The sequence below is a fragment of the Budorcas taxicolor genome, chromosome 14, assembly GCF_023091745.1.
Source record: "Budorcas taxicolor isolate Tak-1 chromosome 14, Takin1.1, whole genome shotgun sequence".
In the NCBI taxonomy this organism is placed as follows: Eukaryota; Metazoa; Chordata; class Mammalia; order Artiodactyla; family Bovidae; genus Budorcas; species Budorcas taxicolor.
In genome coordinates, this window is record NC_068923.1 from 29,936,535 (window position 1) to 29,959,713 (window position 23,179).

The window sequence follows — 23,179 nt, forward strand, 5'->3', positions numbered from 1 at the left end:
GAAAAACTAACTCATTGGAAACGACCCTGATGCTGGGAAAGATTGAAGGCAGGAGGAGAAGGGGACGGCAGAGGATGAGATGGCTGGATGGCATCACCAACTCAATGGATGTGAGTTTGAGTAAACTCCCGGAGTTGGTGATGGACAGGGAGGCCTGGAGTGCTGCGGTCCATGGGGTTGCAAAGAGTTGGACACAACTGAGTGACTGGACTGAACTGAGACATATAAAATACATTATTAAAATTAATAGTATACTCTTTAGTGTGGTTAATACATTTTGGTGTGCATTTCATTTCTATGAAATGAACGACAATGAGTTAGATCCTTCAAAAGTTATGTACTTGCCTTCATTTTATAGAAATGTACGTTCAGTCCTATGACTTATATTATGCAGTTCTATTAAGAATTACTTAAGAAATATCTTTTTAAAAGCCACAATTGAAAACTTTTCCATCTTAGGCTTGGCAGTATAAATTTCTCATGGAATTTGAAACTAGCAAGAATTGTCACTTGGGGAGAAGATGGTGTGCTTTTACTTGTATTTAATAGTAGCAGGGATTCTTTGCTTAGGCATTCTTGTACAAGTATCTTAACTTTTAACATGAGCGTTTTCATTCTTCCATCTATAAAACAAGAGCTTTTTCTAGGTATATTTTTTTGTAACCTACTGTAAATGTTTTTGAAAGTAATTAGGAAAGTATTGATTCACTCTTGCTTGAAAAGGTTGACATGGATCCAGGTGCTGGTGGGCTCTGCATATTTTGCTGAGAGGTATAATAGCAGGGTGGTGGCGGATCTGGAGTCAGGCTGCTTGGGTTTGATTCCTAGATCTGCCACTTACACTATCTCTGTGATCCTGGGCGAGACAGTTAACCTTTCTGTGCCTTGGCTTTCTTTTAAAATGGGATTAATAATAATACCTATGTTGTAAGAGTATTGTGAGAATTTAATGACCTTGTACTTGTTTAGCACCTAAACTAAAACCGTGTCCAGCAAATGGTAAAGTGTCTGTAGGTCAGACACTATCATTATAATGTATGTTGATGCTTCCTGAATTCTCAACCATGAATTACTTTATGTTGCTGTGGTATCTTGTGATATTTTCATTAGATTGTGTAAGCCTGCAGATGTAAATATTTCTAACACTTAAGTTCTCAACTAGTAAAGAAAAGGAGGAACTCAAAACACATAATCTCATGATTACTCCATTTGGAGTTTTTTTAATTCTTAAGAAAAATGTCTGTATTCTAACATGGAATTTGGGGGAGGAAAGTGGTGTTTGATGAATGTTTGGGGTTTGTAACCTTAGGTGCCTCCCACTAAATTTTCGCAAAGATGAATTAAAAGGAATTTATAAAGATCGAATGAAAATCGGAGCAAGCCTTGCAGATGTTGATCCAATGCAACTAGATTCTTCAGTGAGTACAGTCTGAGATGTATTATTTTAGTTTAAAATTTAAAAAGAAAGCAGTGTTTTATAAGAAATTTTTATCTTTGTAGAACCTTTTCTTTTTTTTTTTAATCTTTAGGCCACAACTGTTGCTCAGTTGTTCCTGTTAAGTTACTGTTACTCAATATATGTGGCTTGGATATAATTTAAGAATGGAATAAGATTTTAGCTTTGACTCCCAAATCTCAGAATGTCAATGTTTCCCTTCTATTAACAGGTACGATTTGATAGTGTTGGTGGCTTGTCTAATCATATTGCAGCTCTAAAAGAAATGGTAGTATTTCCATTACTTTATCCAGAAGTCTTTGAAAAATTCAAAATTCAACCTCCAAGGTAATTTAATTATACATTTTATTTTAGCTAAAATCTTTGCTGTGCTATGTGCAGGAACCGCCTCTTTCTTGGTAATTTCCAGGTCTAGAGTCATTTGTTATACTTGCCCTTACAAGATCCTGGGTGATTTGAGTATTTTTACTTTCTCAATGTTTAAGATGAAAAATGGTTTCAAAATTGATTCTCCATTTAAAAAATCATTTCCCATGACTTTTCATACACTTAGTAAAATTCCTATCTTACCTACTCTTTTGTCCTTTCAGCTTTGTGATTTAGTTTTAATTTATATCAAAGTAATATATGTATATAGTTTTTTAATATCTTTATTTTAATCTTTGTTTTATTTTTTTCACAGTAGTAAAAGATGTTTTTCAGTTTTCACAATCAATAGCCAGATAAAAAATAAAAGATAATTATAACTGCAAGTTATAATGGGAACATGATTAACTTAACAGTATAAATTATTATTTTATAACAGCATAAAATAATTACATACAATTGGGAGGTCAAGCAGAGTGATGTAAGTGGAAGTGCATACATGCACATAATTTTTTTAATATATGTATTTTTATTTTGTACTGAAGTATATCCATGGACAGAGGAGCCTGGAGGGCTACAGTCTGTGGGGTTGCAAAGAATCAGACACAACTGAGCGCCCATGTGCACATAGTTGATTATATATATATACATAACTTTAAAAGTCAAATAGCACCGTAAGTTTGACAAAGAAAAATTTACAAAAGTAGGGTAGGCCCTCTTCAACCCTTCTTCATTTTAATTTTTCTGTTTTTTAAATTTGTTTCTGTCTTTTGGCCACACTATGAACCACCAGGGAAGTCCCTCATTTTTCTGTTTTAGACACAATTTATAGGCTTCTAAGGATGAAGCTATTTGGCAATAGCAGTGGCTATTTGGCTCCTTTACTTTCCCTACCCTCCATACATAAATATTTATTCCCCTTCCTTAATACTTTCAGTAGTTTATTTGTATACATATAAACTTACTGAATCAATTTTCAGTGTTTGCTTTATGCCTATATATATATATATATATATTAGCAGTCGAACCATATATAATATAATTGTATTTTCTCTTTTATATCTCTCCTCTCCCCACCAACTTTAATATTTGCTGTTTTGGTGACAGGAGGGTAAGGGTTTTTTGTATCACTACGCTTTTTAAAATTTTAATCACCATCCTTTTTTTATCTTCTTTCTTCTAGTTTTTATACTTTACTTAACCAGTTTTTAAACCCTAGTTCCTGATTTTTTTTTCCTTTTATAATTTTTCTCCCTGAATCACCCTCTATGGAAACATTGATTTAAGTAAACTTTTAAAAGTTTGTAGGCTTTTTAAAGCATAAATCATTTTAGTTAAATTGAAGCATAAATCAATTATAGTTAAACACTGGTGAATTTTTAAAAAATTAATAAAAAATATAGAATATTAAATAATGATTTAATGATGACAGAACATGCTGAAAGTACCTAGTTAAAGTCATTTAGTGAATTTTAGGGAATTCTTGGCAATCCAGTGGTTAGAACTTCATGGTCTCACTGCCAGGGGCCTGGGTTCAATCCCTGGTCAGAGAGCTAAGATCCCACAAACCACGGGTGGTGGCAAAAAAAAAAAAGTGGTTTAGTGAATTAAAGCAACAATGACAAATTAGAACATTCTCTAACATCATATACAAAAATAAACTCAAAATAGACTAACTTTAAGACCAAAAACCATAAAACTCTTAGTGGAAAACATAGGAAAAATAGAATTTTTAATGTAAATCATAGCAGTATTTTTTTGGATTCATCTCCTAAAATGAAACCAAAATAAATAAATGGGACCTAATTATATTTTACGCTTTTTCACAGCAAAGGAAACCACTAACAAAACAGAAAGGCAATGTATAGAAGAAAATATTTGCAAATGATATAACTGATAAGGGATAAATATCCAACATATATATAAAGTTCATACAATTCAACATCAGTGAAACAACCTGATTAAAAAATCGCCAGAAGAATTGAATAGACGTTTATCCAAGGGGACATGCACGTGGCCTACAGGCACAGGAAAAGATACTCAGCACCACTAATCATCAGGGAAATGAAAATCAGAACCACAATGAGGTATTACCTCATACCTGTCAGGATGGCTATCATCAAAAGGACAAATAATAAATGTTGGCGAGGATGTGGAGAAAAGGGAACCCTTATATGTTGTTGGTGGGAATGTAAATTGGTGCTGCCACTGTGAGAAACAGTATGAAGGTTTCTCAAAAAATTATAGAGCTACCGTCATATACCAGTAATTCCACTGTTGGGCATATGTCCAAAAAAGCACTAATTCCGAAAACACACATGCACCCTAGTGTTCATGGCAGTATTATTGATAACTGCCAAGATACAGATGCAACCTAAGTGTCCACATCAGCAAATGAATGGATAAAGAAACGTGGCATATATTACTGTGTGCACAGTGGAGTACTACTAAGCCATGAAAAGAATGAAATACTGCCATTTGCAGCGACACGGATGGATTGGAGGCCATTTTGCTGAGTGAAATGTCAGAGGAAGGCCAATACATATATCGCTTTTATGTGAACTCTAAAAATACAGCAAACTAGTGCATATGAGAAAAAAAGCAGATTCACAGATACAGAGAACAAACTGATGATTACCAATGGGGAGAGGGAGCTGAGAAGGGGCAGTGTATGGGTAGGGGATTAAGAGGTATAAACTGTTAGGTATGAAAGAATCTATGAGGATATATTATACAAAATGGGAAATCGAGCAGATATTTTATAAAAGCTGAATGGAATATAACCTTTAAAAATTGTAAATCACTATTTTACACCTCTAACTTAGTTAGTACTGTATATCAGCTGTACTTCTATTTAAAAAATTAAATTAGACCAGTTCCTTCCATTTTTTCTCTTCATTTTCACTTTCTTACATTTCTGCTCATAAAAAATCAACGTATGATTGTGTTAAACTTTTTATATGGTATGTTCTCTTTCCATTTTAATGGCTGAATGATACTCCATTTTGTGGATGTATCATATTTTATTGATTCTGCTATTGCCAACTATTTTGTTTTCTCCTAAGTTTTTGTTATTAACAGATAATCAGGACCATGAACATCTCCATTGCTTCCTCTTTATGGGAATCCTTAATTTTTTCTTTAAAATATTCTCACAAATAAAACTATTGGCCGAGTAAATATATTTTTAAAAATCTGTTTCTGTCTTGGCTTTTGTCCATTGAAATCACTGATTTATTCCATTTAAATTCTGATTGTCTTCTAAACAATTTTTTTCCCCCATCTGCATTTGATTATGTCCGTTTCCTATTATTTTTGTTTTGACTGTGCTGCAGAGTTTGCAGGATCCTAGTTCCTCAGCCAGGGATTGAACCCAGACTCTTGCAGTGAAAGCGCTGAATCATACCCACTAGACCTCCAGGGAATTCTCTTAATTTTTCTTCTATATTTTATTCTTGACTTTTAATAGATTTATTTCATCCATCACTTTTCTGTTTGTTTGGCCATTCTTATTCTGTCGTTTCTGGGGTTTTTTTTGAGATCTTCTTTAACTTTTCAACTAAATAACTATTAGATAGTTAAGGAGCAGTTATTTGATCATTTCTACGAAAAGTATGAATATAACCTATTTTCTCAGAATTCTGCCATGAGATCAGTGAATAACTTTGGGAATAGGTGAAAAAACTGCATTACCCCCATTGACAGTGCAGTGATATCACCAAAAATTATTGTCAATTGTTTACATTGTCCTGGTCCCTATCACCCAGCCACTACTTCAATTTCTCTCTTTTATCGTAATTTATCTCATGGTCATTCCCACTGTTTTCTTGCAAAACTTTTGCTGTTGTGTTACTGGCACTGAGACCAAGGATGATACTTAAAATCTGTGACTGTGACTCAGATCGTGAACTCCTTATTGCCAAATTCAGACTCAAATTGAAGAAAGTAGGGAAAACCGCTAGACCATTCAGGTATGACCTAAATCAAATCCCTTATGATTATATGGTGGAAGTGAGAAATAGATTCAAGGGCCTAGATCTGATAGATAGAGTGCCTGATGAACTATGGAATGAGGTGTGTGACATTGTACAGGAGACAGGGATCAAGACCATCCCCATGGAAAAGAAATGGCAAAAAAGCAAAATGGCTGTCTGGGGAGGCCTTACAAATAGTTGTGAAAAGAAGAGAGGCGAAAAGCAAAGGAGAAAAGGAAAGATACAAGCATCTGAATGCAGAGTTCCAAAGAATAGCAAGAAGAGATAAGAAAGCCTTCAGCAATCAATGCAAAGAAATAGAGGAAAAGAACAGAATGGGAAAGACTAGAGATCTCTTCAAGAAAATTAGAGATACCAAGGGAACATTTCATGCAAAGATGGGCTCAATAAAGGACAGAAATGGTATGGACCTAACAGAAGCAGAAGATATTAAGAAGAGGTGGCAAGAATACACAGAAGAACTGTACAGAAAAGATCTTCACGACCCGGATAATCACAATGGTGTGATCACTCATCTAGAGCCAGACATCCTGGAATGTGAAGTCAAGTGGGCCTTAGAAAGCATCACTATGGGAAAAAAAAAAAAAAAAAAAAGCATCACTATGAACAAAGCTAATGGAGGTGATGGCATTCCAGTTGAGCTATTTAAAATCCTGAAAGATGATGCTGTGAAAGTGCTGCACTCAATATGCCAGCACATTTGGAAAACTCAGCAGTGGCCACAGGACTGGAAAAGGTCAGTTTTCATTCCAATCCCAAAGAAAGGCAATGCCAAAGAGTGCTCAAACTACCACACAATTGCACTCATCTCACATGCTAGTAATGCTCAAAATTCTCCAAGCCAGGCTTCAGCAATATGTGAACCGTGAACTTGCTGATGTTCAAGCTGGTTTTAGAAAAGGCAGAGGAACCAGAGATCAAATTGCCAACATCTGCTGGATCATGGAAAAAGCAAGAGAGTTCCAGAAAAACATCTATTTCTGCTTTATTGACTATGCCAAAGCCTTTGACTGTGTGGATCACAATCAACTGTGGAAAATTCTGAAAGAGATGGGAATACCAGACCACCTGACCTGCCTCTTGAGAACCCTATATGCAGGTCAGGAAGCAACAGTTAGACCTGAACATGGAACAACAGACTTGTTCCAAATAGGAAAAGGAGTCCGTCAAGGCTGTATATTGTCACCCTGCTTATTTAACTTCTATGCAGAGTACATCATGAGAAACGCTGGACTGGAAGAAACACAAGCTGGAATCAAGATTGCCGGGAGAAATATCAATAACCTCAGATATGCAGATGACACCACCCTTATGGCAGAAAGTGAAGAGAAACTCAAAAGCCTCTTGATGAAAGTGAAAGAGGAGAGTGAAAAAGTTGGCTTAAAGCTCAACATTCAGAAAACTAAGATCATGGCCTCTGGTCCCATCACTTCATGGGAAATGGATGGGGAAACAGTAGAAACAGTGTCAGACTTTTTTTGGGGGGGCTCTAAAATCACTGCAGATGGTGGCTGCAGCCATGAAATTAAAAGACAGTCCTTGGAAGGAAAGTTATGACCAACCTAGATAGTATATTCAAAAGCAGAGACATTACTTTGCCGATCTTGTCAAGGCTATGGTTTTTCCAGTAGTCATGTATGGATGTGAGAGTTGGACTGTGAAGAAGGCTGAGTGCCAAAGAATTGATGCGTTTGAACTGTGGTGTTGGAGAAGACTCTTGAGAGTCCCTTGGACTGCAGGGAGATCCAACCAGTCCATTCTGAAGGAGATCAGCCCTGGGATTTCTTTGGAGGGAATGATGCTAAAGCTGAAACTCCAGTACTTTGGCCCCCTCATGCGAAGAGTTGACTCATTGGAAAAGACTCTGATGCTGGGAGGGATTGGGGGCAGGAGGAGAAGGGGATGGCAGAGGATGAGATGGCTGGATGGCATCACGGACTCGATGGACGTGAGTCTGAGTGAACTCTGGGAGTTGGTGACGGACAGGGAGGCCTGGCATGCTGCAATTCATGGGGTCGCAAAGAGTCGGACACGACTGAGCAACTGAACTGAACTGATTCTCCCCACTGATACATTATAAAAGTAAACTGTCAATCATACCTTTTTTGTAAGATAAGGTAATATGAACGAATTTGAATAAATAAAAGAAAATGTTTCAAATAAAGGGTTTATTTAGTTTCAATATTCATTTTGTAATATGAATATTAATCCCCGGTTTTAAGTTGTGCTTTGTGTATTGAAATGTTTCAGTTGTCTTGTTTACTTTCTTATTCACTAATTATATTCATAAAATTGATCTCTAATTTTGTTTAGCCTATTTTTTAATGTAGTGCTAAAACAATATTTACTCTTTTACAGAGGTTGTTTGTTTTATGGTCCACCTGGAACTGGAAAAACTCTGGTTGCCAGAGCACTTGCCAATGAGTGCAGTCAAGGGGATAAGAGAGTAGCATTTTTCATGAGGAAAGGTGCCGATTGTCTGAGTAAGTGGGTAGGAGAATCTGAGAGACAGCTGCGATTGCTATTTGATCAGGTATGATATTAAAATTTGCCTATATAGCTCTGTAATCAATGTAGATTAAGTATGTAAGGATTGGATAAAGTTTGCATTTAATCACTTTTCATAGAAATAGACTCAGAATAATTATGTCAAATATATAATGTTTCTAGATTATTTTCCTTTGTATGTCTTGATTACACCAACTTATGACGAACAATTTTAGAGAGAAAAGAGAAAAGAATAATCGGGTCTAAATTCTTCGGAGTCTTAGGTCTTGTATCTAGAGAAAGTGATATTTTCATAAAGAGATAACACTAGTGAGTTTATGTTTCACCATGCAAGCTGAAGATTTGCTCTGCCTGAGTGGCTTTCAGGTTCATATCCCAGATGTATTGACAGTTAGTTATGAGATAATACATTCTGATCTACTGAGGCATATTGCTGCAAATGCTTTTATATCTCTTTGTAAAATTCACTGAGGCTTTTTAAATTTTAATTTTACTGAAATTGATTTTAAACTATAGCATCTTGTTAAACGTTTTCTCATCCTGACATGGAGGAAGGCTGTGTCACTGTCTTCTGTTCTTTGTTTTGCTTTGACAGTTGGTCTTCTATAGATGTTTTCTGTGTCCCGATAATTATAGCTATATGAAATCTAAGGGACATAACCAGTGGAGTGTGTATTTTGAATATTTCCAGCTGAATATACAAATAAACTTAAATCACATGCTGTTAATAATTTAGTCTGAATCCTTAAAACACAATTCTTGAATTTACAGTTATATTTTTTAAAACTTGTTAAACGCAAGTAGGAATGAATTTAAAGTGGTTTATATTGAGTCTACATATTTGAAGTCTTTCATGATAGTATGCAATCACTGGACTGCTTTCTAGGCCTATCAGATGCGCCCATCAATTATTTTCTTTGATGAAATTGATGGTCTGGCCCCAGTACGATCAAGCCGGCAAGATCAAATTCACAGGTAAAACTTGCTTGATGGTACTTCTGCCTTTCTCCCTATATTCTGAGCTGTATTAATGTTGAAAGGGGGATAGAATATTAAACAGTTAGAAACTTTATAAACCAGTTGTTTGGTAGTAGAAACCAATGTATATAGTACAAAAAAGAAAAGTGAACCTTTTCTAAATGGTAGGATGTTCTCAAACAATATTGGTTATAGATTTAACTTGTGATACAGACGTAAATGCCCACTGGCCCAGTGAGGTAAATAAAGGCAGATAAAATGAGTGAGGCAGGCCAGTGATAAGAGTGGGTCAAGGAAATGTGTCTGAATGTCCAATCATCAGAGCATAGCCAGTTACTTTTAGCTCCAGCCTATTATTGAAGTGCAAAAGCTGACTCAGATTTGAAAAATAAGTTTTCTCTTTCTTAAATTTTATGTATGTTAACCATCTTTTAGATGTTGCCAACTAGTTCGGATGCTTTAAAGGCACTACCTGAGCCAAGCAAAATATATCTTGGTGTATGACCACTAGTTTAAGTTTCTAATACTAGCTCAACTTCCTCATTTTCAGAATGAGAAAATTGCATCTCCCCTGTGATAACTGTGTTCCCAAGGGAGCAGTTTTCATTAGTGCCACTGCCTCGACTTGAATCTAAATTACTTTAGTCCTAGTTCATCTTCAGTTCTTCAGACCTTCTTCTTAAATGTAACTACTTAATTAATTTGGGATACCCAAAAGCACATGTTTGCATGCCTTCATAATGCTAGTATTATTTTTACCGTAGATGTTGTAAAAGAGGAACAAGATGTAAAAATATGAATGATATGTAGGTTTTGGCTTTTCTAATGCCTAACAACATTTACTGTATTATTATACCCTTTTTCGACTTGATGCTGTAGAATTTTGTTGCTCTGAGTAAATTAAACTGTTTACTCCTGTTTGATAAAAATAGTTGTGTGTGCTCATACCTACCAATAATGATGCACACTTTTTAGATGTGACTCATTTCAGTATCCGGAGAAGGCGATGGCACCCCACTCCAGTACTCTTGCCTGGGAAATCCCATGGATGGAGGAGCCTGGTAGGCTGCAGTCCATGGGGTCGCTGAGACTCAGACAGGACTGAGCGACTTCACTTTTACTTTTCACTTTCATGCATTGGAGAAGGAAATGGCAACCCACTCCAGTGTTCTTGCCTGGAGAATCCCAGGACAGGGGAACCTGATGGGCTGCCGTCTCTGGAGTCGCACAGAGTCAGACACGACTGATGTGACGCAGCAGCAGCATTTCACTATCAGCTATACTGTATTCATTGTGTTAATAACACTAGCACCATCACTTTTCAGTCAAGCAGTTGAGTAACTGCGGTAGTTTGGAATAATTCTAAAAGGGATTGGAGAAATTTCAGCAACAAATACAGAATAATTTTAGCAAGCACTTGCCATTTCAAATATGTGTTTTTAAGAGAAATTTTATCATACAAGTTTCTTGGTTTTTTTCCAAAGACTTAAAAAAAAATTTAGATAAAAACTTTTTTGCTAAATTAAGCTTTTTTAAAAGTTAGCACATTGACCATGATTAAACTATATTTTGTATCTTATTGTTTCTGATAATATTGTAAGATAATGTAAATAAGTAATTATGTGAATACATTAGAAAATAAGATTTTTAGCCCAAGAGAAAGGGGATGCAAATGTAAAATAAATTAAAACTCTTGCATCTTTATTTGAATTGGAATATCAATATGAACTCATGATGAAATTTATTTTTAAAGAAAAAATAATTCCTGTCTCTGGGCACTAAAAAGACCTGGAAGCAATCACAGTCCAGTATATTCTGTTTTACTTTGGCATCCTCTGATAATGTGTACACAATTAAGTTTTTGAAGCTTTTTTTTTTTTAAGTTTCTGTTTATCTGCCTAATACTTGTATTTTTTTTATCGTATCCTTGTTTGAGAACTCCAGAGCTCTCTATGAAATTGTGCTTTATGAAATGGCTTCCAGGAGCCATTTGTAGCATTCTAGGAAGTGTGTTTTCCATTGATTTTAAATGTCTGTGTGCCATGTAGTATGTTATTTTATAGATTTTCTTTTTTAAAAGTCTATTGAAAATAGTGGGATGTGCAGAGAAAATTTATTCACACATTTAATGTATTAAATCTTCACAAAGAAATGATCTATTTGGCTTCTATATAGTTAATCTTTTCTCTCTTATTTTTAAATTTAGTTCAATTGTTTCCACCTTGCTAGCTCTTATGGATGGATTGGACAGCAGAGGAGAAATTGTGGTCATTGGTGCTACCAACAGACTGGATTCTATTGATCCTGCTTTACGAAGGCCTGGTCGTTTTGACAGAGAATTCCTATTTAGCCTACCTGATAAAGATGTAAGAATTTAACATCACTCAAATTTTGACAAAATTGATTGTGCTTATCTTGAACAAGTCTTAGTATAGTGCAGATTTGAAGACTGAGTTTTGTCTGTTCTGAAGCAAAGTTGTATGATTAACATTCAAATAGGTATGTATGTATTTTTAGAGAGGCATTATTTAAAGAAAAGAACTCAGATAATTTTTTATCTTATTTATTTATTTATTATTTTGTGGAATGCATACCTTGTGGCATCTTAGTTCTCCAACCAGGATTTTAACCCAGGCTCATGACAGTGAAAGTGCTGAGTAACAAACACTGGACGGGGGAATCCCTAGACGTGCACCTCCACACCCTCCCCGCCACCCCAAGCACAGCCTTTGCTTGTTAATCATATAACTTTATTTTGATTCAGAACACATGGCCTCACAGTCAGTCCTTAGCCAGTTCATTAGACTTGCCTTTTTCATGGATACAACCATGTAATTCTACCCAGTTACTTTAAAGCTGCTGAATATTTTGAGAACCAAGTATGAAAGTACGGGTAGAGCTGTCAGTACTCAACAGTTTTTAATATGTACCAGAATAAACAATAATCCAGTAGTTAGTTAATTTTTCTCATTCACATTTGTGATGACTAGAACTTGAGCACTAAAAATGCAATCTTATTTGATATAAATTTAAGCTGATACAAATTATCATTTTTCCCATTTTTACTGTTTCATATTTCTGTTTATATTAGGTATTGACAGCTTTACATTTTTACATAACCCAATTATCATTAGATTAAAGTTACCCTAATCTGAATAGCACTGTATTATTATAGAAAAATTAAATTGTTTTTGTTTGTAGGCTCGGAAAGAAATTCTAAAAATTCACACAAGGGATTGGAATCCTAAACCACTGGATATCTTTCTGGAAGAACTAGCAGAAAACTGTGTTGGTAAACATTGCTTTAAGTATTAAAAGAAATATTACATGCATTTCAGAGATGGAACAAGTTGTAGTTTTGCCAAGGTTAAAGAAACCTTGTTTCTTGTTTAAAGAAATACAAAGTTAGATTTGTTTTTTATTTATAATTTGTGGCATGTTTTCTTATAAAGTCCTAGATACCATATAGAGGTACTTAACATCTTGACTGTCAAAGAATTTGAGAATGAAGTTAGATCTTTTGTTGTTTACATTTTTCTAATTATCCTGTTAAGTATTCTACATAAACTATTTCAGGTAACTCTTACATTAATCCTGTGAAGTAGGTAGCTTTATTCCTATTTTACAGATAAAGAAATGGCTGAGAAAGCGTAAATGAGTCTCTATAAAGATCACACATCTAGTAAATGACAAACTGGAATTTGATCCTGATTATCTGATTTCAAAACTCATGCTCTTGACCCCTGCGCTCTGCTTTTGGTGCTTGCGTATTTCACTCTCAAAAGTTGATTGATTTGTTAGAGGTTATTATCAACCATGTGAGTTCACTGAGGGGATGAAAGACATTTTAGCCTTATTACTCCTAAATATTTTGCTACTATATTGCTAGGCTGATCTTTAACTTTCTTTTAACCATCGTCTTGCTTAATACGGTGGTGATTTACTTTAATTTTTTTTTCTTTTTTGGTTGCCTTGGATAGGATACTGTGGTGCAGATATCAAGTCAATATGCTCTGAAGCTGCTTTATGTGCTCTGCGTCGACGCTACCCACAGATCTATACCACTAGTGAGAAACTGCAATTGGATCTCTCTTCAATTAATATCTCAGCGAAGGACTTTGAGGTAGCTATGCAAAAGATGATACCAGCCTCCCAGAGAGCTGTGACGTCACCTGGCCAGGCACTGTCCACCATTGTGAAACCACTACTGCAGAGCACTGTTCACAAGATCCTAGAAGCCCTGCAGAGAGTATTTCCACATGCGGAAACCAGAACAAACAAAGCACTAGACTCTGGTATGAAACTTGATTGACTGTTTAGTTTGCATAGTCAGTAAAACTAAATATTTTGTACATCTCAGTAATGTTTCTTCATGAAAGAGCCTCTTGAAAGGAATTTGGTCATGCTTTTCCTAGATATATGAAGGAAGTTTACTTCACAGATTGCCCTAGACTTCCTTTATTTTAGGTTTGAAGTGTGTTTTAAAAATTTACTTGTTATTTATATGTCCACAAACTTTTTTGAAAAAAAATCTCATTGGAGTTGCTAACTGAAGCATTATGTGAAGATGCACTTTGTAATTGAGAAAAGCTACTAATGTACACTTCTTTTGCTTGCTTGACAGATATTTCTTGTCCTCTCTTAGAAAGTGACGTGGCATACAGTGATGATGATGTTCCATCAGTATATGAAAATGGACTTTCTCAAAAATCCTTCAATAAGGCAAAAGAAAATTTTAATTTTCTTCATTTGAATAGGTACATTTCCCTTGAAAATTTATATATATATATATATTCATTCTTGTGTGAATTCCCTAAAACTAAATGAAATTATGCTTGAGAAGATAAAGGATGCCAGCTGATTTACTTTTTTTTTAATTAAAATATTAGAAAATATTTTGTTACAGTTGTCATGATCTTAGAAGCTATAAAGTATTCCTAAAAATCTGTGAAGTTCGATTATTTCCAAAAGCCACATGAATCATGCTGCTATGATTGACTGGCCATATTGTCAAAACTTTTGGCTTAAAGAAGTTCATAATTGATAATTGGGAGAGAAATTTAAGCTTTTTTCCCTAAAACATAGGTTATTACTCATTTCTTTCAGAAATGGCTGTTATCAACCTATGTCTTTTCGACCAAGAATGCTGATAGTGGGCGAACCAGGATTTGGGCAAGGCTCTCATTTAGCACCAGCTGTAATCCATGCTTTGGAAAAATTTGCAGCGTACACTTTAGACATTCCTGTTCTTTTTGGAGTCAGTGCTACATCTCCTGAAGAAACATGTGCCCAGGTAATTCATTGTTGCCCAGACAAATAAGCTGTAAGGTGAAGTAGTCTTCCAGAGACAAAGTCTAGAATTGCTTCATTCTTCTTTGTACTGTGTTTTTTGGTCTTTTTGATTTCTGACTTCAGGTTTTCAAAATAGAACCATGCCTAACTGCTTAGTTATTAAAAAGAATGACTTTAAATCCTTTTCCACCTCTTAATTGCTATGTGACTTAGGAAAGTTTATTAAATCTCTCTGCCCCATTTTCCCCGTTGGCAAAATGGAAAAATCAATACTTTACTTACATGACTATTGTGAGAATTAAATGAGTGAAGTACTTAAAACAATGATGGCTGTGCAAATTTTCTGCTGCTTCTTTTTTGCTATAGTTATAAGTTTATAAACGTGTTTTATGTATTTTTATATTTAACCTTGGTTGCCATAACAGAAAAGTCTTCTAGATTAATTGAGCTGTTTTCTAATTGCTTGAAGCAATTATGTTTTTCTAAAAATGAAACTTTTATAAAACATTTAAAAACAAGATGGTGGGATTGGGGGAAGCATTTTTTAAACTTAAGGGTTTTATATGACAGTTCTGGGAAGTTAAATTGTTCTAGATTTAAAAAGCACACTGCTAATGTGCTGATTATAAGTGTATGTAACTGTTTCCTCTCTCTACTAGGTGATTCGTGAAGCTAAGAGAACAGCACCAAGTATAGTGTTTGTTCCTCACATTCACTTGTGGTGGGAAATAGTTGGACCAACACTCAAAGCCACGTTTACCACATTATTACAGAATATTCCTTCTTTTGCCCCAGTTTTACTACTTGCTACTTCTGACAAACCCCATTCCACTCTACCAGAAGAGGTAATTTGTGGGAGAAATCATTATGCTTTAGAATGGGATATTCATAATCAATATAATGTAAAGAGATATTCAGAAACTATTAGGAATTTATGGGAAAAAAATTCAAGTGCTAAAGAGGTGAATAAAATTATAAGGAAAAGTTCTCCTAATTAAAGATACAATTGCTAGCTATTTGATACATATGTTTGTTGGGCAGCACATGTGTCAGCATTTGTTGTATGTATGCATATATGTATAGTGAGACCAGAGCTTTCCAGGTGGCGCTAGTGGTAAAGAACCTTCCTGCCAGTGCAGGAGACAGAGAGACGTAGGTTCGATTCCTGGGCCAGGAAGATCCCCTGGAGGAGAGCATGGCAACCCACTCCACTGTTTTTGCCTGGAGAATCCCATGGACACAGGAGCCTGGCGGGCTATAGTCTATAGGGTCGCACAGAGTAGGACATGACTGAAGTGACTTAGCACACATAGTGAAACCACTTTATAAATTTTTTTCTCTAAATGGAATATGATACATTACTATTCCATAACTACTTTATGTATCTTATGTGTTTTTTAATATGTAAGTCTTATTTATTTTAAGAGCCTACCATAGCCTTTGCTGTTGTATTGGTATACCATAATTTTATTTATCCAAATCCTTATTGATAGGATTTCAGCTATTTTCTAATTTTTTTCTGTTGAACTGCTACAGTGAGCATTTGGGGGTTTTAAATCATATAAACAGTACCATGTGGATTTTTTTAATATGCATTCCTAAAAGTGGAATAACTAGCTTAGTTGAAGGGTATGCACACTTGACATTTTTAACAGTACCAAATTACTGTTAATTTGTGCCAATTTCAACAACTACCATTGACCAGCTTTGTTGTGTTTCTGCTTATAATACTGTTCTCTTATTGCAGGAACACCTCTGCCTATCACTGTCTTTTCCCTTACTCTGCTTTTTTTATCAATTAGTATAATTGCTTTTCAGTGTTGTGTTAGTTTCTGCTGTACAAAAACATGAATCAGCTATATGTATATGTATTTTCTTTCCCTTTTAAGCCTCCCTCCCACCCTCATCCCACCCTTCTGGTTTGTTTTTGTCGCTACTACATGACATATTAATTTGTTTGACTCTGTCTCTCCTAGCAGAATGTTAAATGTGTGAAGTCAGGGACTTTTTTTCCACTTCTCTATCCCCAAAGTACATAATAACCATATTGTAGGCTTCTGTGTGTGAGAGTGTGTATATGGTTTTTCCATACCTTTAACAGAATTGATGTACAGTTTATAAAACAGTAGTAGGAAGATAAATTCAAATATTTAACTTAAAAATACTTTTGAGCACTTATTCTATAACAGACATGGTTATAGACATTGGAAATATAGCACTGAACAATTTAGACAAAAATCTATATCCTCCTAGGGCTTACATTTTAGCCGGGGGAAAGACAAACAAAAATAAAATAAAATACTAACCTATGACTATGGAGAAAAATGTAGCTAGCAGTGCCAAAAGAGTGTGGTACAGTCACAGTGTTAAATTTGCTGGGTTGGCCTCACTGAGAAGGTGGCATTTGAGCAAATACCTGGAAAAGGTGAAGTAGTGGCCCATTTGGATATCTGAGGGACAAAGGTTCCTGGCAGAGGAACAAAGGTTTCTTGCCTTTGCAGGTATAAAAGTGTGTCTGATCTGTTAGAAAAATCCCAGAAAGTCTAGAGTGACTAGGGCAGAGGGAGTGAAAGGCCGAGAAGGGATTGATGCTAGGGAGCTATCAAAGGGCCAGGTTATGTTCCCGATGGGAGCTTTAGCAGTTGTGAATTATTCAACTAAGAACTGAATAAATTGGGAAATGAATATTAAGTGTATGTTAAGTCTAGATTCTTAGGATGGTAAGAGTCCTTAAAAGTTTCTAATTTAATCACCTAGTTCTGGACTCTAAATTCTTTCTTTTGTGTAATAACACCTTCACAATTCATTTGGTTAGTTCTGACTCCTAAAAAAATCAGCTTATTTTGAGAGGCTTCCATTCTTAATCCCCATTTGTTTCCCAGGTACAGTAGAGAACTTGTCTAATCTGCCTTCATCATGGCAAGCGCTTTGTATGTTTGAACATGCTTTTGCATTCATTTCTATTTCCTCACTCTAACCCAGGCTTCTTCACACTAAACAGTTCTTCTATGATAAGATATACTTCTTAGGATTCTTAAATACAATGGACGTTTATTTCTTGCTCACTTACAATATCAGGTAAGTTACTGGAGTGACGGATGTACCCTCCCCCATGTAATCGTTCCAGACACTCAGACTGGGAGAGCATGCTCATTTTCATCATGTGGCTCTCCAGATTGTTTTCATTCCACCCAGCTGAAAGGACTGGCCCTTTCTTGTGCCTAGTCTGAAAGTGATACACATCATTTCCTTTCACGTTCCATTGCTGAACCTCACATAGCCATACCTAACTGCAAGGGAGACTAGGAAATATGATATAGCACTGGGCCCAAAAGAAAGAGAACATGAACTGTGACAATAGCAAGCTCTGCTGCACATCACACATATTTTTAGTTTCTTCAAAATTCTAGTCACTCGCCTGAATGTCTTTCTCTTTATATTCCTTTTGAAAGGCTGTACCCAGAATGAATTAAGTACTCTAGCGGTGTTCTGATTAACAGAGTAAAGGAGAATTGCTATTTAGTGGCCACGTTAACCATTTATGTATTGTACTCACTGTCAGTTAAAACAACATTATTACAAAGTTTAAAACAAAAATAAGTTTATACTCTTGGTAATAAGTAAGGGAGACTAGCTGAACTTTATATGGATGGAGGGAGGTTGAAGGGAGAAGGCAATGGCACCCCACTCCAGTACTCTCGCCTGGAGAATGCCATGGACAGAGGAGCCTGGTGGGCTGCAGTCCATGGGGTCGCTAAGAGTCGGACACGACTGAGCGACTTCCCTTTCACTTTTCTCTTTCATGCATTGGAGAAGGAAATAGCAACCCACTCCAGTGTTCTTGTCTGGAGAATCCTGGGGACAGAGGAGCCTGGTGGGTTGCCGTCTGTGGGGTCACACAAAGTTGGGCACGACTGAAGTGACTTAGCAACAGCAGCAGGAAGGTTGAAAAGCCATAATCAGTTTAATCTGGCATAACTTTATCAAGAATGTGGAAATTCTGTACTTAAAATGTTTTGGCTTTTTTTTTTTTTGCTATAGCTATTTCTGTTTTATGATAATATTTCCTAAGTATGTCATTGTAAACTGGGTCGAGTAGCCCAGCATCACCCTGTCTGGGAGGGTGGAATGGGCAGTGGACCAGGAATTGCTGGTTTTATAAAACGAACTGTCTGTATGGATACAAATAAGCAAGACTCCTTTGAGCCTTATGTAGTCTCTGTTGTCCTTGGTGAGCTAGTGATACTGTGTATGTAGCATTGGACTGTGATATATATGAGAAGTACTATGTATTACATTACAATTTGTCCGTCTCAAAACTGCAGTCAGAGTACCTGTATGCATGAGCACTAGTAGACCCTAACTCATGAAAAAATGAGAAAGAATGTCAGTAATAGATTAGAAACTTGGGTAAATCGTAAAACACAAGCAGTTAGGATTAGATGGATGTGGGTAACCACGTTTCAGAGTATGTGCATCAAAGGGCTGCTTTGGAAAATGGGAGTGATTTCTAGCCCTAGACCAGTGCTAGGAGGAAATTAAGAGAGTCCTTGAACAACTTTGTGTTTTTTGGCTTTCTTCACTTCTGGCCATGCCAGACAGTAGTTGGCAGAGTTTGTCATCAGCTAGATCAGTGAAGGTGGACCAAGGACTAGTGTGGCAGGGCAGTAACAACCTTTAGGTACTGAATGGGAGGAGTAGGAAGACCCTGTGCCCAGGAAACAAATTACAGGCACATTCTGTTTCTAATATAGTCTACCTTCTTTCATAATCACTGAAAAAGAAACTAGAATAAACAGAAAAAGCATCTATGAACCGTCATATTTGAAAGGCAAAGATAAATTTATAAATAAGCATTTGAGGAAAGACAGTGCCGTAGAAAATTATATCCAAGCATCAGCAACAGATTGTTATGGAAAAGAACCATTTGAAGACATTACAAATGAAGTAGCTCCTCCCAAATATAAAACCCTCCAGGGCTAAAAAGACACAGATGAAGAGTGAATTAGCAAGATGAGGGATCAGTGAGATCAGGAATTCTTATATAATACAATAGGACAGAGATTTGAAAAGTGAGGGAAAAATTAAAGGAAATAGAGGAGATAGATTCAAGTCTAACAGCTATTTAATGGGATTTATGGGCAGAGAAAAACAATGTAGAAGAAAAAAACAGTCAAATAATACATTTCATAGAATTAGAAAATACCATAATCTTCAGATTTAAAAGGTCCCCTGTTCTAACTGATGAATATAGAAAGACCATATCTAGATAAAATTTTAGAACATCAAAAATACAGAGAAAAATCTAAAAATCTTCCCAGAGAATAAAACATTACTAGAAAGGATTGAAAATCAACTTGCTTCTACATTTTCATTGGTAACACCAGCTACTAGGGAGGCAACTGAGCGATATTTTCAAAGTTAGAAGGAAAATAATTTTGAATCTGTAATTTCCTTCCCAACAAATTAGCATTTGAGTGAAAGAGCAAAATATATTTTTGACCATACAGTGCCTAAGAAACTATTACCCACAAACCTCTGACTGAAAGAATTATTAAAAGACAATTTCTCCTCTTGGATGTCTTTGCAGAAGTGGCATATAAGAAGTAGTGCATGAAGAAAACAGTAAAACTTGTCACAAAATTGTGTTTGTTAACTTTTTTTTTTTTTTTTTGAGGAAGAGGGAAAATATTGCCTCAGGTTCTTCAAACAGAATACTTTTTAAGCCTGATGCAATCAATATGATAGACACTGAAAGTGAAAGTAAAGTCGCTCCGTCGTGTCCGACTCTTTGCGACCCCGTGGACTGTAGTCCACCAGGCTCCTCCATCCGTGGGATTCTCCAGGCAAGAATACTGGATGCCAAAATGGTTGCCATTTCCTTCTCCAGGGGATCTTCCTGACCCAGGGATCGAACCCAGGTCTCCTGCATTGCAGGCAGACGCTTTAACCTCTGAGCCACCAGGGAAACCTGATAGACACTAAATACACAAAAACACATCTAAGTTACCTTTAAGATCTTAGGTCACTCAGATATCCAAGGAAGGAAGTTGCCAACAAGTAACAGTTTTTTAAAGTTACATAAAACTACATTGACCTTGGTTCTGAACTCAGAATGGCAGGCAGGAAGGACATCCTGAAGGAGAAACAGGAAGTAAAAGCACCTTCAGATTTGTATCTGATATGTAGATGTTGATTAACTTTATAGTTTGATAGAAAAAGAAGCTTAAGGATATGTCTGTTAAAACTGTAACAGTGAAAGAATAGAAATACAGCATAGAAATAATACATAAAATATCTGTCCTTTTGTGACTGGCTTATTTCCCTTAGCATAGTGTTTGCAGTGTTCATCTGTGTTGTAGCCTGTGTTCAAATTTCATTCCTTTTTAGGCTGAACAATATTCTGTTGTATGTCTGTACCACATTTTGTTTATCTGCTCATCTGATGATGAGCGTTTGAGTTGTCTTTACCTCATGCCTAACTCCTGAATAATCCTGCTATGCTTATTGCTATGCAAGTTTTTTTTTTTTCTTCCAGTTTTTTTGGATATGTATACTGGGTTATATGGTAATTCTGTGTTTAACTTTTTTGAGGAACCAGCATACTGTTTTCCACAGTGGCTGCACCCTTTTAATTCCTACTGGCTCAGGAGATCTAATTTCTCCCTATTTTTACCAGTTCTTACTATTTTCCAGCCTTTATTCTTACTGAACAACCACTCATTCTCATATCTCACTTTGGGTTGTGAAAGTTAATTAATTGATCTCAGTTCAGTCACTCAGTTGCGTCCGACTCTTTGCGACCCCATGGACTGCAGCACTCCAGGCCTCCCTGTCCATCACCAACTCCCAGAGTTCACTCAAACTCATGTCCCTTGAGTCGGTGATGCCATCCAGCCATCTCATCCTCTGTCGTCCCCTTCTCCTTCCACCTTCAACCTTTCCCAGCTTCAGGGTCTTTTCTGAGTCAGTTCTTTGCACCAGGTGGCCAAAGTATTGGAGTTTCAGCTTCAGCATCAGTCCTTCCAATGAATACTCAGGACTGATTTCCTTTAGGATGGACTGGTTTGATCTCCTTGCTGTCCAAGAGACTCTCAAATGTTTTCTCCAACACCACAGTTCAAAAGCATTAATTCTTCAGTGCTCAGCTTTCTTTATAGTCCAACTGTCCCATCCATACATGACTACAAAACCCTTTAAGTAAAATATCACCATATCAGTTATTGTATGAATTATAGTTTGGATCTTGAGTTCTAAAGAAGACTCCATGGTTTTAGTTCCTTATCCACTGCATATGTGATGTATACATAAGTTAAGTATAAGTAAAAGATTTAAGAAATTACTCATTACACAACTTAGATTGTCATTACAGTAATATACTGTTGCATTGAATGATTGATACATAGTATGTATGTGTATACAAACATATATATATATATATATATATACACATTTATATATAATGCATCTGTTTTCTTTTTTAAGGTACAGGAATTATTTATCCGTGACTATGGAGAAATTTTTAACGTCCAGTTACCTAGTAAAGAAGAACGGACACAGTTTTTTGAAGATTTAATTCTGAAGCAAGCTGCTAAGCCTCCCATATCCAAAAAGAAAGCAGGTTAGTTTCTATATCAAAGTTAATATGTAATAATTTTGAGAAAGTGGAAATGAAATATCAGTTAATGGCATTGCCATCTTCTAATAGTCTCTCAGTTGTGTCTGACTCTGCAACCCCGTGAACTGTAGCCTGCTAGGCTCATTTGTCCATGGAATTCTTTAGACATGGAATTCTGGAGTGGGTAGACATTCTCTTCTGCAGGGGATCTTTCTGACCCAGGAATCAAACCCAGGTCTTCTGCTTTGCAGGAAGATTTTTTACCACCTGAGCCACCAGGGAAGCTTTTAAGGTTGATACCTCTTACCTGTATTTCTTTGTATTTCCCATTAAAATATACTAAAGTTCTTAAGGCATACAAGGCCTTTCATAGTATAGCCCTAATCATTGTGGAATTTGGCCTGGAATTCAGAGTATAGCCCCAGTCTGTCTTTCCAAGCCCATCTTTGATACTTTACTCTCTTCCTTCCTTTTCCTTACAAAGCACTCTATCTTTAAACCATACACAGCATATTTGTGTCTTTTCACAATTTCATTCATGCTTGTTCTCTGTCAGTAATGCATCTGTCCTCAACCTTGTCTCTGTCTATGGAATTGTTTTTCCTTCTAGTATAATTCATGTTTTCCTTCTTAACATCTAGATAGAATTAATTGACTACCTTTATGATGTGCTATACTTTTTTCATACTACTAATATGACATTGTGGTGATGTTATAATTATCTCTTACTACCTTAATAAATTGCCTTCTTACGGGGGCAGCACTCTCATAATTCCCTTTTTTATCCTGAGTAATTATTAGTCCATTCTGTTTAAACAAACTCAAACTATTGTCATATTTGAAACATACCACAGTTTTTCATTAGTTGAAAAATTAACTAGTTGAGATGACTTCCTCCCATGCACACATGGAAATTCAAATTTTTTTTTTTTTTTAAGTTTTGGAAGTATAACACCTTTACAGGAA

At 35.9% G+C, this 23,179-nt stretch overlaps 1 protein-coding gene across 1 annotated transcript in view; it reads left to right on the top strand.

The window, feature by feature from the left end:
* ATAD2 (ATPase family AAA domain containing 2) overlaps window positions 1-23,179 on the top strand; it is a 65,527-nt gene that overhangs the window by 29,128 nt on the left and 13,220 nt on the right. Inside the window, exons 10-20 of the mRNA XM_052651796.1 lie at window positions 1,310-1,418; window positions 1,668-1,783; window positions 8,176-8,350; window positions 9,212-9,300; window positions 11,510-11,669; window positions 12,505-12,595; window positions 13,284-13,598; window positions 13,928-14,060; window positions 14,410-14,596; window positions 15,255-15,440; window positions 22,081-22,216. Coding sequence (XP_052507756.1) covers window positions 1,310-1,418; window positions 1,668-1,783; window positions 8,176-8,350; window positions 9,212-9,300; window positions 11,510-11,669; window positions 12,505-12,595; window positions 13,284-13,598; window positions 13,928-14,060; window positions 14,410-14,596; window positions 15,255-15,440; window positions 22,081-22,216 — 1,697 coding nt within the window. The remainder of the gene's footprint in view (window positions 1-1,309; window positions 1,419-1,667; window positions 1,784-8,175; window positions 8,351-9,211; window positions 9,301-11,509; window positions 11,670-12,504; window positions 12,596-13,283; window positions 13,599-13,927; window positions 14,061-14,409; window positions 14,597-15,254; window positions 15,441-22,080; window positions 22,217-23,179) is intronic.